The 16,960-nt window shown below is 46.7% G+C and overlaps 1 protein-coding gene across 1 annotated transcript; it reads right to left on the bottom strand.

Moving 5' to 3' along the window:
• Positions 1-2,833: 2,833 nt before the first annotated feature.
• CBLN4 (cerebellin 4 precursor) lies at positions 2,834-8,605 on the bottom strand. The gene is made up of 3 exons (XM_054644577.2): positions 7,628-8,605; positions 5,639-5,755; positions 2,834-3,170 (listed from the first exon to the last, which is right to left on the bottom strand). Exons 1-3 carry the CDS (start codon positions 7,898-7,900, stop codon positions 2,973-2,975), a joined length of 588 nt encoding a protein of 195 aa, XP_054500552.1. The 5' UTR covers positions 7,901-8,605; the 3' UTR covers positions 2,834-2,972.
• Positions 8,606-16,960: the final 8,355 nt, after the last annotated feature.

Raw genomic sequence — 16,960 nt, 5'->3', positions numbered from 1 at the left:
AAGGTACAAAGCTCCTGCAAAGTGGGTGAAGGATGTGGGTGTGGATCCTCACCTGGTGCAGCAGGGAGAGGATTGTGGATTGTGCCCTCCCCAAAATCGAAGAGGATTTTAAGTCAGCTCTAACCCTTACAGAGCAGCCCAAGGCAGGGCTGGAGTTCTTTGAAACCAATCAAACCTCCAATCATAAATATCCCTAAAAAGTGAAATGTCTCCTGCACTGGTGCCCCTCAACAGGAAAATGCTGTGGTGGGACATGGGAAAGCAGAAGGAGAAGGAATTTGATTTTCCAGCCTCTCTCTTCTGGGAGCAGCTCCTGCTGGCACAGCTGAGGTGGGACAGCACAATAAAAATGAGGGCAAGATCTGGTAGCTCAGGTTGTGTCTAAATCCCACAGTTTGTTCTTATTGAAATGTTTAAGTGTGACCTGGCTGGCCCCACCTCTGTGTGATCACAGCAGCTCCACTTAAACCTTTCCTTTAGCCAGCAAAACAATTAATTGGCAATTCTGGTTGCAGAAGCTTTTCCATCAAAATGAATCCTTCAGTGAACAACTCCCCAGTCTCTCCAGCTCAAGTTTAAATAAGCATTAATGACTCTGAAGAAATCAGAAATGTTTTGCTGAGGGGCAATCAAAACAATATTGAGACAGCTCAGGATTATTGCTGGGTGCTCAAGCAGCCTTTAAATCCCACCTGTTCACGAATTAAAGAAGTTAAATACATTTGATCATTCAGAAATTATACTGACACCTTTAATGCCATTTTTCTTCTGTCCCAGTAGCAACATTTCTTTTACATTACAGATATATCCATGGGCAGGGGGAGATGGCAGATTTGACCAATTTTATACAAAATACCAATGCTCCCATCTGAAATAAACTCTTAGGACAAGTAACCTCTTTATAACATCATGCAAACTATGATCTGCAATTCCAGGTGGTTTGGATATACATATATTTATATACACACATCTGGGGGTACAGCAGTAACACATTTTGATTGGGCATCACAACTTTTTAAGATTTTTCAGCAATGTGAATCATTTACCTTCTTGCCAGGTCCTTCCACTCCTTCCCCAGCTGCAGTGGTCAGTACAGCAACAAAATTGTGTGTAAAAAATCACCTTCTATCTGACTCACAGGAGTGCAAAGTGCCCACCCACCCTCCCGAACCAGCCCAAAATCTCCTGTGTGGTGGGTGAAAAAATCAGGAATTTGGGCAGAAAGCAGTGCCACCAATTCCCTGACATCTTCTCAAGGAGCACCAAGCAGCCATAAATCAGATTTCCAAGCAGTGCAATACCAACAGGACACACTGCACTCTGCCAGCAGGGGAAGGAGTTGGAAACAGATCCCAAAAGCAGCAAATCCCAGCCCAAAGTGGCTTTCAGGGAAGCTCCCAGGTGGCTGCAGACGCTTCCCCCACACACATTTTCAAATATACAGAAACTTTTAATTTAGAACCACATCCTTCATGATATGCAAGGCACAAAGATCCATCAATTCCGTGTATTTGGGGCACAAGGGATGAAGGTTTCATTAGCAGCTCATGTGAAAATCACTTTATTGAATATTGAATATATCAATCTGATGGCACTGGAGTTTGATGCTGATGGCAGAACCTAAAGCAGAGGTTTCATAGAAAATCCTTTGGAATCAATGTGATTCTTAACACCATCTTCAGTGAGGCCAGGATTTCTGCCTAAATTCTATTTTTAAATTAAATGCATAGGTTATTTCTAGATCACTCTGATTACTAACTAACTCGTGGCAGCTTTTCTGCCTCCTGGGATATTTCCTGTGAATCCCAAAAGCTTCCATTTTGCATATAATAATTATATCCAATAAAAAAATAGTATGAAGTGAAAATCCTCCCAAAATCCAAATGTCAAAAATTCAGCTAACATATATTAATCTTTATTATGGAACAATATGACAATAAATAAGTTTATGGATTCACATGACCTGTACAAAAAGCTGGGAAGCTCTTGCACCAAGTTAGGTACCAGTTATTTGCCTTTCATATTTGTTAAACAAATAATCTAAAATTTTATACACCTGTGGAGTTAAGGCAAAACCAGATAAGACCTTTAACACAACAGAAGGGCTTGAAAATACACAGAAATACAAACAAGGGGGATCTCATCTCCAGCTGACAAAGTGGTTGTGTCTAAGGAAGGGATCCCTCAGGAGCTGAATAAAGCAGTAATGATCAATCAAGTTAATTAAAATTGAAGAACAAGTGTGAGGTGTCCTGCAGGGCAAAGCTGTTCAGCAAAGCTGTGCCTGCATGCCCACCTTTAACCCTGAATGGTTGGAATCTGCTTTTCCTTTTAGGAACCAGTGGAAAAGAGGAACCCCTTCCGTACCCAACCAGAACACATCCACGACCCCTCAGATTCATGGAGGCTGGGCTTGGCTGGGACTGAGCTCAAATATTTGGGTGAACCATCCAACACAGAACACAGAGAGGAGAGCTCACGTCAGCCCCTCAGCAATGGGAATGACCTCTCTAGGACAAGGGAATGGGTGATGGCAGCGCAGCCCAGGACACAAACATGACCAATATATCAACACAGCTCTTTGGCAGCAACACACTAACTCTTGCTTGAAGTCTGAACTCAAACCCTCCTACATGAGAGACTTGGTGCCAGTCTTTTCACAGATAAAGAAAATCCATTTCTTCCCTGAATCCAGGAAGGGAAATTGGAATAAATCTTGCAGGCAGCTCTAGGCCGAAACCTTAAGCGTTGATATTTATTGTCTGCTTGAGTCTCAGGCCAAAGATATCGTATTTGGACACACAAAACTCTGTGGAACTTCTGAGTAGTTCAGACGAGGCCAGAATCCATGGAGAGAATCCAAAATCACCCACGAGGAAGCAATAAAGAACCATCACTCCATGATGACAAAAACGATCTTCATGGAACAAGGATGAGTCCACACCTGGATGAACGGCACGGGAAAATGGACTTTACAGGGGGAAGACCAGGAAGCCAGAGAATGTCGAGTACTGCCACCCACCAACCAGATTGCCCTTCTCCAGCTTCAGGTAAACCTTGTCCTCCTTGTCCAGGTACAGCAGGACCCCGTTGGTGGCGGCCTCACGGGTGACATCCTTGTCCCCAGCGAAAGCAGAGATCACTGGCTTCCCATTCAGCATCAGATTCACCTGCAAGAGAGCCCCTGAGAAGCTCTAATTGACTGCAAAACATCAAGAACTGCCCCTGAATATTAACCATGGTGCAAGGGCCCGATCTTCAGTGCTTTTTGGGTTGTTTGAAACTAATAATGACATTTATTTATACGTGGGTGTTCATGAGCTGGACCTGCAGCTGAGTGAGGCATCACCACAGCTGGTACAACTTTGCCTGTCTCAAGGGTTATTTAGTCACACAGGAAAAATAATAAATATATATTTTCAAGAAATTTGGGCACCCGGAGATGTTACATGAGGTGTTAGAAGCACCACAGTGGGCTGGGAGCTCACACTTCACTGGAACAAAATGTATGTCCCTCTCAATACTTAGTTCTGAAGTTTAGAACAGATTTAGCTTTATAAACTGGCTCCATTTTTTCCATAAAACACTTCTGAGGCCAGCACAGCCTCTGCTCTGAAAGCAGCATCTCTCAATAAAGATGGGCAGGGCCTGGGGGAATGGGCAGATCCAGGCATTTTTCATTTCCCCCATGGCAAGCTCTCAGCTTTGCTGCTTTTCCTTTCCAAGCAGCTCTAATTCAGTCACAGGGGGTGAATTATGGGATGCTTACCCACATCCACTGTGCTGGCCCTGCATATGGTCCCATTAATTTTAATGGGAGTCACCAGAATAAATGAGTGCTCAGCAGAAGTCAGGGCAGCAGAGGCTGGTATTTATTTGGGATTCACCTGTCTGGGAAATCCACTTAATCAGGTGTCTCCAGGGAGCCAACTGCAGTTTAATGATATTTAATGGCTCTAACAGATGTTGTGGGGGCAGAGCAACATCCCTTGTGTGGGGAGCCTGCAGGTGATTTAGTGGGATGGATGTGGCTGAGATTCAAACCAGTTTCATCCACTGCAATGGTTTCTGGTTCTCCTCCCCATTCACCCCACAGGAAAAGGGCATCAGGGCTTTACTCATTGCTTGGCTTGGGTTTCTCACTCTTTCTGCTCCATCAGATTCCCCTGGAAACATCTGACAGGAATTTAATCACACCAAAAGGGCACATGACAGGTCTGCAGGGGATGGTCTCACACTGAATGCTCTAAAAGGGGGCCAAGCAAACCCATCCATCACCTCAGAACCTCTCATCCATGAAAGATTTCATGCCATGAGCCACAGGCTGGAGCATTCCCTGCCACAAGCCCCAAACTCCCAGGTTTGAGCTCCTGGTTTGTGAAATTCCAGAGTCTGAGCTGGACTTCCAGAAGCCAAGGCTTGGCATCTTTCTTGGCAATGGGCATTTTAAATCCACTGAAGGGGCTGACATACAGTTATTCAACCTTCAGCATGCCAGGGAGTGAAAAGAACACTTTCTGAGCACATTAAACAGATTAAAAGCTCATTGTAGAGATTTTTGTGAGGTCAGTGTTTCATTTAAGGCTTTGTCATTGACCTGGCTGGAATTAGGATTTTCCACTGGGCACTGAAGGGGCATTTCCCCAGAGAGGGGCTCGTGGCTGTCACCAATGCCAGGAGATGGGGCTGTGGCTGTCACCAGCTCTGCCATCTCCACTTCCCCAGGAGCCTCACAGCACCCAGAGAGGGCACAGAGAGATTCCTGCAGGAATCCTGCTCAGCTCAGCCTGGCAGCCCCCAGAGCACCTCCAGGAGCAGCACAGAGCCGGGGAGAGCTCAGACACCTCAAGGGACCCGGAGCTCTCCTGGGTGGAAATGGGAGAAGCCACAGAGGTTCCTGCAGCTCTGGAAGCCAGAGGTGTCACAGCAACTGTGTCACCTGGCAGGGAGGTGAAGGAATTACTTCAAGGAATTTGCTGTTGGCTCAGCAAGGGGGTGTTCAGGAATTTAAAGGCTTTTCCCTCTGGTGTTTAATCAGGCAGCTCCGTTGCTATTAAAGAAGTGCAGAATTACCCCTTTTCTCTAAGACATCACACACCTTTTACACATTGTGTGATGAAAAAAGGAGTTTGAATTGCTGTCAAGGTTCCTTAGAAGACATTGCTATAGGGACATAACCAACCCTGGTCCTCAGCACACTGAGGGCATAACCAGGTACCTGGCACCAGATGCCAGGGCACAAATTGTTCCAAAACCACTCAAATCTGATACCCAGAGCTCCTGTGCTCCACACAGTGAGTTTCACCTGGAGCCAAACACGACTCTTCAGCAGCATTTCAGGGAAACTCAGAGCTCCCTTTTACTCTTGGATCATTCATTCTGTCAATGCTTTATGTCACCCAGATATTCATGGCATAGAAGTGAAGTTGTGGCTTTATTTTATCTGAGGTGAGGATCCTGCCTTATTTCTGTTCATTTTAAATTAATGGGCTCTACTGCCAGGAAGTCAACACCACAGGTTGCTGACAACGAAGCTATTTTTCCTTAAAATCATATTAAATGCTCCCATGCTCAGTCAATATTCTATCCTAAACAAACCAGTTAAATAAAGATTTTATAATCATGCTCATCAACATACCTGAATTGTTTGACTCTGGTAGACTTTAATTACGTGGAAATTGAAACTGTAAATTCCCTTCCGTGGTGATACAAAGACAGACTCCAACGTGAAAAAATTGCCCACATTTACAAGGATCTACAAACAGAAAAATACAGCATGGGGATTAGTACAGGTAGTGAGTGCTAAAGAAAAATACAGATGATTTATTTTAGAAACCATTTGCCCATGAAAAATCTAATTTACATCTAAGCTGGTTTATTAATTTTCTCTGATTACTTTGGAATGACTCATTAAATGGGTATTCAGTTGTGTTTATAGGACAACTTTACTACAAACAAACTAAGATGGGAATTATTCCTTACTTTACTACTACACCATCCCCTCAAGTCCTTTCTTCCACACATGTTTTAAAGAGGCATTTTTGTTCATCATTCCCCAAAATGACATGAAAACACCAATTCTGGGAGTGGCACACGGCTTTTGGCTGAGGAGCAGTGGCCAAGCCAAGGCTGCCTTCCCAAGGAGCCAGGTGTGAGCAAGGACTGCAGGAACAGCAGGAGTCAAACCCAGCTCAGCCAGGCTGAGCTCCTGGAGCACCTGGCACAGCCCAGCAGAGCCTGCCTGGGAGCCCTCACCTGTCTGTGCCAGCACCAACAATAATTGGGGTGTAATTAAACAGGGAGAAGGGACACAGGGGAATGTGCAAGATGAGTGCACCACCCATATGCCACATATCCTCTCTAATGACTGCATTTTGCTCCTTACCACCTAATTATGCTTTATTTTTAATCGATATTTTGAGGCTTCTTTGTGCCTGGCAGAGCCCTCGGAAGCCTCCAGGACTGTCCATGGAGTTTTGGGGTGATTTTTAATGGATATTTCCAGGCTCCTCAGAAGCCTCCAGGACTGTCCATAAAGGTTTTGGGTGATTTTTAATGGATATTTCCAGGCTCCTCAGAAGCCTCCAGGACTGTCCATAAAGGTTTTGGGTGATTTTTAATGGATATTTCCAGGCTCCTCAGAAGCCTCCAGGACTGTCCATAAAGGTTTTGGGTGATTTTTAATGGATATTTCCAGGCTCCTCAGAAGCCTCCAGGACTGTCCATAAAGGTTTTGGGTGATTTTTAATGGATATTTCCAGGCTTCTTTGTGCCTGGCAGAGCCCTCAGAAGCCTCCGGGACTGTCCATGGAGTTTTGGGGTGATTTTCGGTGTCAGCACTAAGCTGTGGGGCACATCTGGCTCCAGCTGCCACCACAATTGACAGGGACAAGAAGAGCCACCAGTCTCAATGACTCCGGGAGCTGGGATTACAGCGTGTGCTGGTACCTGCCCGTTAATATCAGTGCTGGGCTGAGCGGAGCCGGACCGCCAATTGTGCCGGGAAAGTTAAAGCGTTTTCCCTTAGAATTCTCTCTCCTTCCTCCCTCAGAAGCTGCACAAACCATCTAAACCCTACACAGGCTGCACTGTCCCCAGTCCTCGGGGCGATGTCACCCCACTGGTGTCACTGAGCGCTGCTCCCGCCGCACCTACCCAAAATCTGAACCCTACCCAAAACCTAAACCCTACCCAGGCTGCCCCTTCCCGCGGCACCTACCCAAAATCTAAACCCTACCCAGGCTGCCCCCTCCCGCGGCACCTACCCAAAATCTGAACCCTACCCAGGCTGCCCCTTCCCGCGGCACCTACCCAAAATCTAAACCTACCCAGGCTGCCCCCTCCTGCAGCACCTACCCAAAATCTGAACCCTACATAGGCTGCACTGAGCTCCCTGTCCCCAGCCCTCGGGGCGATCTCGCCCCGCTGGTGTCACCGGGCGCTGCTCCCGCGGCGCCTCCGCGCTCGGTGCCGCTTCTCCCGCAGGTGCGGAGGGGCCGGGGCCGCACTCGGGGAGCCTCCGCATCCCCAGGCTCATCGGGCCGTGCCCTGCCGCTCATCCCTGGGGCGGATTCCGGCTCGGAGCCGGGGTGCGAGAAGGGCACCTGTTGATGCGGGGGATGCTCACCTGGTCGAAGTAGATGATGCGCGTCTTGTTGCTCATCTCAGAGGGCTCGTGGTTGGTGCTCCGCACGGCCGAGAAGGCCACCTTGGAGTTGGCGGCCCGCACGGAGATGCCCAGCGGCGAGGAGGAGGAGGACGAGCCCTTGGCGTCGGGGGCCGGGTTGGAGTCGCACACCACCAGGCACTTGCCCTCCAGCACGATGGGCTCCGTGTCGTTCTGCGCGGAGGCGACGCGGCCGCCCAGCGCCAGGGCCAGCAGCAGCAGCCGCCAGCCCATGGTGCGCACCCGCGGCCGCTCCGCGCTCCGCTCCGGCCACCGCGGAGCCCCCGCGCTCCTCTCCTCCTCTCCTCCCACCGCCGCCGCTTTATGCCGTCTTCTTCCTTTTTTCTTTTCTTTTTTTTTTTTCTCTTTTTTTTTTTTTTTCTTCCTTCCCTCCTTCCCTCTTTCTTCCTTTCTTTCTCTCCTCTGGCTCTCTTTAAGCTGCCCAGAGAAATCCGCGCCCCGCTCCGGCCACCGCGGGAGCCTCCGCGCTCCTCTCCTCCCACCGCCGCTTTATGCCGTCTTCTTCTTTTTTTCTTTTTTTTTTTTTCTTTTTTTTTCCCCTTTCTTCCCTCTTTCTTTCTTTCTTTCTCTCCTCCGGCTCTCTTTAAGCTGCCCGGAGAAATCCGCGCTGCCCACAACGCCCTTTCCTCCCCTCTCTCCACATCAAAAAAGAGCGTGAGAAAGGGAGGCGGGGGGAAGCAAAGCCCTCAGGTGAATTATGGCTGAGAGGGAGGAGGAACGAGGAGCGGCGGAGCAATGAACCCGTGAGGCGCTGCCATGCCTGCCGCTAATTCCAGCTGCGGGTCCGGGATGCTCGGAGCGGGGAGTGGGAGCTTCCCAAAGCTGCCAGATGCTGCTCTGATAGCAGCGGCAGAGCTGCACGCTCCCCTCCCCTCTCTCTGTGTCTCTCTCTCTCTCCGTGTCTCTCTCTGTGTCTCTCTCCGTGTCTCTCTCTCTCTGTGTCTCTCTTCCCCCGCTCCTCTCCCCGGCACAAATCCTCAAATCCACAAATCCCCCCCTCCGCAGCGCTGAGGTCACTGCAAACCTGCCCAGCTCTCACCCAGCGGGGCCCCTCGAGGTTTCTGTGGGAGTGTTCGGGACACAAGACAGATGATGGACTTTGCACCTGGTTAACATGAGGGATTTGATACCAGGATGCCTTGGCAAAAGCAAAGGGAACTTTGAAAATTAGACCTGGATTGCGAGAAGATGAAATCAAACGGGTTTACTGGAAAAAGAAAACCCCATTAAACTCTGCCAGCAAGAGATGCTGATATATGCATAAGTTTGTGTGTGTGATTTTAACCTAATCACTGCAGTACACGTTACTAGTCTGCCTGAAATAGTATAGAAGTGTTTGGTGTGCAGAGCTGAGGGTGAAGCATTAATTCTGCAGAACTCAGCCAATATTTGAGAAGCCATAAAGCAGCCAAAATTCTTAGCAAGCATCAAACTCCCTAAAATTCAGAAGGCCAAACTCAAATTTTAAGGAATCCCATTGGTCAGGCAAGAGGCAAAAATATTTCTGTTTTTAGGAATGCATCAATATCTTCTTGCTCAGTGACACAACAAAGTTGGGTGGAAGGGTCCAGCAGGGAAGCAGGATTTACTGCAAGGAAAGGAAACAAGAAATCAAACAAATACTTGCAGCACAGCTTTGTACCTCTTGTAGAAATTTGATCTGCAGATTAAAAGATTCACTCCTGCGCACATGAGGACTCCAACAAAACAAAGCCATGGCAAAAATATTTATTGTAAATACAAATGTATAAATAGTTCTGCACTATTTCAACATCTCCTGCTTCAAACCTCTTCTGTCTCTGGCCTTAACAGTGCACAGGTAGCAGCAGATATAATTCCATCTGCACAGAAATTTCAATTGGAACTTGAAACTGCTGATGATTTTGAGAGATAGTGGTTTGTCAGAGATTAAAAACTTTACAATCATTTTAGAAACCGGGTTTTGATTTTGCTTTGTTGTGGACAATGACATCAGGCGTCTCTACAGATATTCCTCCTAAAATCCATTCTAACCCTGCTCTCTGCCAGTTTGAGGCCATTCCCTGTGTCCTGTCCCTCCATCCCTGTCCAAAGCTTCTCCATCTTTTGCTGCAAGGCCACTCTGAGCCCACCCCAGAGCTTCTCCTGTCCAGGTGAACAATGCCAGCTGTGCCAGCAGAGCTGCTCCATCCCTCTGCCCATCTTGGAGCCTCCTCTGAGCCCTCTCCAGCAGCTCCAGGTCCTGGATGAGTTTCATGGGAGTAAAACAGGCTGGAATTTGGCCAGGGGAGCCCACAGGTGGAGCAGTGCAGAGCTAGTCTGTGGCCATCAACTCCCTCCAGGTACTGCCCCAAGAGACATCAGGGCTGTCAACGATATCCCTGATCCACAAATCCACACCTAAGGAAGCAGCCTGGAGAGCCCCTGTCACCAAAACACCTGATCCACATCAGGAAACACCTCCTCCTTTTCCCCACCCAAACAGCAGGAAGAGAGCTCCAGGGCTGGTTGTTACAATCCCTTTCTGGGTGGCTGAGCTGGGCTTTAATTGCTGAGGAAATGAGGGAAGTTTGCATGGGATGCTGTGTGAGAGGTGAGCTGGAAAGTGGAGATTGCATTTAATTCATAAGCAGCAAGGTTAATGATTGCTCTTATTTCATCTGACAAAGAATTCCTCAGTATTGATCCAGCTCCCTCTAACAGGGATTTTGTGTTTCTTCCTTTGAAAGAAAAATGAGTAAAATAAATAGCAACAGCAAACAACAATGGAAATTCAGTTAGATTAAGCTCACAGCTTCTTTCCCTTTCTGGACACACACTGTGTGCCTGAAACTGCCTCCAGTTGGGAGAATTTTGCTGTTTCACAGGAGACTTCCAGCACTGAGGCAGCTTTCTGACAGAGGGAAGAGCCGCAGGATAAAACCCCACGTTTGCATTTACATTTCCTTTTACCTCTCGCCTTGTAAACCTGCATTAAATACAATTTCTGTATCCATATTGCATGATACCTCCCAAATCTCTTCTGAAACAGAACATCCTGCTTTGTATAATTAGTCATTTGCCTTACAAAAGGGAGGAATAATCTGCCTCTGACTTCCTCTCACGCTTGGTGCTTGTGCCTGGAGGCCTTTGGAATCTTTCTAACCCCTGTGTAACAGAGCCCTCCTTCCTCTCCTGGCTTTTCTTCTTCAGCCTAATTATATCTCCCTTCATTTGCTGAGCCTGGAGAGGTTTTTGCAGGGAGCTGAGCCCCTCTGGAGTCCCCCCAGGCTCTGCACAGTGCTGAGCCCACCCTGAGCAGGAGACGCGGCCTGAGGGGGAGCAGGGGGCTCCATCCCATAATAATGATGGCATTCCCCGCCTGTGGTCATGGCCAGGCTTTCCCTGGGCTCTGGCATCCCCTGAGGCTGGGATTGCAGCTCCTGGGCTGCCTGGGCTCTCCATGTCCCCAGCAGGGCTGGCTCGGGGCCCTCTGCTGCTCCAATTGTTGGTAGGCCCAAGCCAAGGCCTGCCCAATGAGGTTCTTTAAAAACAGCCCGTAAATGTTTTACAAAGGAAATTTCACTTCATTTATAGGAGCATAAAATGTAAACAGATCCTGTAGGAGTAGAATGAAATCTTCAGCTGTACACTGACTGCAATGAGTAGAAGGTTTTGGTCTTTAGTTCACTTTGATGCAGACTCAAGTCTAGGTTTTCCTTGCTTCATTTTAATCTAAACTCCAATTTTCCTTGGTTTTTTTAAGTAAACTTTTTTATACTTTCCCTATTTTAATGCACCTCACTTCAGTCCATCCCATCTTCAAGAATGTTTTGCAATTTCTGCAGCAGCAGAACAGAGAAAACAATAAAAACCAATTTCCTACATGCATTTGTTGGGCTGCTTTAGTTTCCCTGCCACTCTGCTATGATAAAGCTGTGCTCTGATGGCCTCCTCAGGAAAGGGAATTTTCGAGCTGTCTGTGAATTTTGGAGGTGATTAAGAAAATGAGTCAGCAGGATGCCTGCATGTGTAAAGGCAGCACTGCTCAGATCTGCTGACAGCTCTGGCACCTGAGGTCTTTATTCAGCATTTTTGAGCAGCCAGCCCTTCCCTCTGACCAAAGCTGAGCACAATCCAGCAGCAGGTGGAAACTGGGCTTTGAAATCCTCCCAGGCAGATGCTGGGAGCTACTCCTTGATGGATGCCTGGGAATATTCCAGTTTTTCTGTTTCTCTGGGTTTACATCAGTTTAAAAGTGAGAGCAAAATGTGACCCTGGAAGTTCCTCTTGCTCCCCCTGAGGCCCCAGGTAGGAGTCAATTGTTTGCAAATGTCATCATCAGTCTTCACTAAACTATCCACAAATAGCTTGATATTTCTCGTATTTATGTTTATTCAAAATATTTCCAGGAAATATTTGCATGTTTAACCCTCCTGTAAAAACTGAGGTCAGGTGGATTAAGGCAAAAAATCAAGTACACACATTAACTGCTTTTAAAGCAGGTGTTTGCAGGTAAAACTTGCCATAAAGCAAAATTTAATTCTTGTTTACTACTGTGTTTCTGTTATGTTTTTCCATGAATTCCAGCCTTTGGGGAGGGTGTCAGCACAGCTCTCCTGCCTGCAGAAAGGGAGAGACAAACTCAGAAAAAGGATTTACACACCTGAACCACAAAGTTTTGTGCATTTTGAGCTGAAGGCTCCATCCCCTGCAGCTTGGAGAGCAGGGGCACCACAGCAGGGCCGTCCTTCCACAGGGCAAGTTCAGTAATTCCATCAAATGAAGGGTTTGGATGGGGTTTGATTTTCCTGATCAGCTCCATTCCTGACAGCAGAGGGAGAGATCAGATTGCTCTGCCTGGCAGGATTCAGTGTGAGCATTGATGACAGCAACCTGGGATATTATCTGGGGGATATTTACTGACTGAGAAAAGTTCCTGGGCTGGAATTGAGCAAATTTCTGTTTATAATTGCATCATTTCAAGCCAAGTCCTCCAGAGCTTGTTCAGGAAAATTTCTAGGAGCTACAAGAAGAATTTTGGGATGAATCTGCTCATTAGTAGTTGATCTTTCTGGACAATAACCTTTGGGGTTTTTAGGTCAGTGCTTATGAGCAAATGACATCACCATAGCAGAGCTCATCAGTTATTTACCCTTATGGAAAGTGTCAGTGATTTCTGTTTCTAAACACATTGCAGCATTTCTAAACTGCATCCAGGGACTTCAAATCTGCATCTGAAACCTTTTGTTTCAAATGTCTCATTTGTTAAACGAGCTTAAAGCAATATTTAGCTACTTTGTGGCTTTCTCTCATTTAATTACTGCTGACTGCCATTGTATAAAATGTCCCCAGTGGGCAAAATTCATCCCTGGGTAAACAGGCAGCAAGTGGGAAGGCTTAAAGCTCATTTAGCAATGCCTGCAATCATTTCTGTGCACTCCCAAAACCCCTCTGTGCTGCTCAGACACATCACACCACGCTGGGAGGTGAAGGATTCAAGGTAGTGCTAAAGAAAACCTTATTTTCACCAAGTGTTCACCCCTGAATTAGCTGGAGCTTTCCAAGTCTCTCCTGCTCTTTGCTGCTCTGGGAATGAAACAGCTGGTTCAGCTTTCAGTACATTCTAAACTGTGAAAAAATTCATATTTACATTGAATGTAGGGAGAAAACTTACCAGGTGAGCATCTTGGCAGCCCATTCATGCAGGGACTGACTGGAGCCTTGGACCTGTGAATATTCACCCCAAATTCTGGGAGTGAGGCAGGGCAGGCTCTGCCCAGGGGCTCTTGGAGGCACCATCAGAGCAGCCCCTGGGTTTGGAGTTTTCCACTTTTTCTTCTTTAAGATGAGCAGTCTCAAGCTTGGTTGTGGTTTTTGTGGTTTTTCTGAGCCATCAACTGCTTGAGCACAGGAGGATTTTCTGAGAACTCTTCCAGCTTTGGTTGTTGTACAGCGAGCACCCAAAAACCCCTTCAAAAACCCCACTTTTATTCTCTTTCTCTAACAGCATTTCCCCTCCTCCTAAAACTGGTTTGGATTAGAAAGGCATTAATTGAAACCAGAAACCAGCATTCACAAGTGATGTCAAAGCTTTTCTGCACAGAACACCTTCCAGGTGACCACAATTTTAATTTTATTGCTCATTTCTACAAATTAGCAGGAACACTCTGCCTGGTGCCTGCAGCTCAAGTAGGAAAGGAGGAAAGAAAAAAAAGAGGAAAACTGGGAAGCAAAGTTCAGCCACTGCCCTGGGATATAATTGTCCATTTGTGGAAGTGAAATTTTTTCCACTGACTCTAGCGCTGGATAATCTCTGCTCTTGGTTTGAAAGCCTGGGAGAATTCTGCCCCTGGGGAAGATATTTGTATTTAAAGCTGTGAAGATATTTGTATTTAAAGCTGTGAATTCCTGAAAAGCCCTGGTGAGGGGTGCCCCTGTGGGAGCTCAGATCCCTTCAGTGAGCTGTGCCTAAAGCAGCTCCACTCCTTCAGCATTTCCCGGGGCAGGTTCCAGCTCCCTGAGACCTTGGATAAAGTCAGGGATTTCTCCTGGGAGCCCCAGGCCCGGGTGTGGGGCTGCTCTGAGCTGTGGCTCTGCTGAAGGCCATTAATTCTAACATGAGAGACAGAAATTATCCTCCCTGCTCCTGCCACCCTGCCAGAAATGTGCACTTGAAGGAAAGAAACCACAGAAAGAAATCTCCTTTTGCTCCTGGAGCCAGCGGCTGTGACACTGCTGAGCTGCCAGCAGAGGAAACTCAGTGCAGGTTTGACCCCACACAGGCAAATACTGAGACTAATTTCAGTGACCAGAATTTCTCATAACACCTTCGCTAAGATTTCATATTCCAGAATGTGCCAAAAATCAGCCCAGTGGGAAAAAAAAATATGTAAAAATGTAAAAATGTAAAAAAGCATGTAAAGATGTAAAAATACTGCAGTTCTGGCAGGTCAGATTGCTCCTAAAGTAATGTTTTCCAAAAGAGAAGCATCACCCAAAGCTTTTGTGACTTTTGCAGGATAAAACCATCACCTGCTGAGGAGGGAATCCAAGGCCATCATTATCCACAGGGAGACTTGGAGCTCATCTATATCACCCCAAATAAAAGTTCAGGTGTAAAAAGCATTATTCCCTATGCCACCAAAACACAATAATACAATTTAAGAGAGCTGAAAAGCCCCAGCCTCATGCTAAATAAGTTAAGAACTAAAGAATGAGGTAGGGAGCAAGGTCTAGTCAGTTTTTACATATAAATCAGGATGTCTCAAGCTCCCAGGCACTGAAGGAGCAGCTTATTTAGGAAAATGGAATCAGCTCCCACTCCATAGGAAAGCTTTGTGCTCTCTGAAGAGGATAGAACTTCATGCCAAGAATGTACTTTTTTTAAAATTTTAATTAATTTTTTTTTTTTAATTAATGCTCCAGGATGTTCACACAAAGGCACAGATATCAACCACTGGGCAGGATATATTTTTAATTGGCAGAGGCCTTGGCAGCTGAGCTATAAAACAAGAACAAGCTGTTAAATAGAATAATGGAGAAGAAAGACTTGGGGGAAAAAAGTAATGAGAAAAAAAATTTAAAAAAAAAGGAAAAATCTTTAGTTAAAAGGGACTTAGCAGGAATTTGGAGCTGAAAAACCATGAAATTTATCATGAGCATCACGACTGCTGCTCAGGGATGCAGGGATCCTGATGCCATGGAAATGGCACTGGGATCCAGGATTATCTGACATGAGTCCCATGTAAATGAGGGGAATTCAGGTTTTGGAGCTGTAATCACACACATCAAAATCTGCCAGTGGTGCTCACAGAGCAGCACATGCACTGGGCAGGGCTGCAAGGCATTAAAATGGAATTGAATTTTCCTCTCCCAGGCAGAAATGAGGGGTGGAAGCTGCAGATCCTGCAGGTGATGCTGACCCGAGGCAGACACAGCCAGCTTTGTGTAAAATTAAACACCTGAACTGCTTCTGCAAATATTTTGATGTAAAATAAGTCTCAGGAGTGCTAATTTTGGTTCTGTTTCACTCCTTTTGCCTCTGAGGAGGGTGACTGGGGGCACAGCCCCAACAGGGCTGTTGGGAAGCCCAAATGTGACATTTTTCAAGGAAAAAAATCTTCCATCTCCACCTTCCAGCAGTGCCCAAGTGTCCCTGACCCTGAAATTCTCTGTGCAGGGGCAGCCAGGCTCTGTCCCTGAGCTCCTGGGGTCCCACCTGGAGAGGAGATGCTGGAGGTGGAGGAGAGGGAAATCCCAGCTCAGAGGGGGCTCAATTCCAGCTCAGAGAGGGGTTAAATCCCAGCTCAGAGCCAGCTCAGAAAAGGGTTAAATCCCAGCTCAGAAAAGGGCTCAATTCCAGCTCAGAGAGGGGTTAAATCCCAGCTCAGAAGGGTTAAATTCCAGCTCAGAAGGGTTAAATCCCAGCTCAGAGAGGGGTTCAGTCCCAGCTCAGAAGGGTTAAATCCCAGCTCAGAAGGGCTCAATCCCAGCTCAGAGAGGGGTTAAATCCCAGCTCAGAGAGGGCTCAATCCCAGCTCAGAAGGGTTAAATCCCAGCTCAGAGAGGGGTTCAGTCCCAGCTCAGAAGGGTTCAATCCCAGCTCAGAAAAGGGTTAAATCCCAGCTCAGAGAGGGGTTCAGTCCCAGCTCAGAAGGGTTAAATCCCAGCTCAGAAGGGCTCAATCCCAGCTCAGAGGGGTCTCTGATTCTGGGGTTCTGAGGGCACCTGACCCTTTGAGGGGTTCAGCCCCAGCTCCTCTCAGTGCTCAGGGCAGGGGCAGTGTTCAGCATTCCCATCAGAGCCCCAACACTGGGCAGAAAGACCCAAAATAAATCATACAACTCTCCTAAAATAAACCATTTTCACTTTTCTCTCAGCCCACGCTGCTTGCAAACCTGGGAGGGGAAATGCCAGATTTTATCAATGCCCTTTTACAACTGTTTTCTGCTTTTAATGTTAAACACACAATTTTGTCATTTTAGGCATCTCTAGGCCTCCTTCTCCTCCCACTCATTGAGCTCCAGGTAATTATTCTAATTAAAAACGTGCAAAAGCCAACAAACACAACAGGAAACATTTCCTCTTTTGAAAACCATGGATAATTCCCTCCCATATCCATTCCTTAGATGCTTCATGACAATTTTTTATTTTGTTGCTCTGACATTCTTCTCTTCCTGCAATGCAAATCTTATATATTGATTAATTTCTGTAGTATTTGGGGCAAATACATGACATTTGCCATAAAAAGTGCTATTTTATTGTCCTGCTTAGTGGGGACAAGGCAAAATAAAACACTCAGCCAGACACTTT

Source organism: Agelaius phoeniceus, chromosome 17 (genome assembly GCF_051311805.1).
Source record: "Agelaius phoeniceus isolate bAgePho1 chromosome 17, bAgePho1.hap1, whole genome shotgun sequence".
NCBI lineage: Eukaryota > Metazoa > Chordata > Aves > Passeriformes > Icteridae > Agelaius > Agelaius phoeniceus.
The sequence above is the reverse complement of the archived record's forward strand: the minus strand, read 5'-3'. Positions and strand labels throughout refer to the sequence as shown.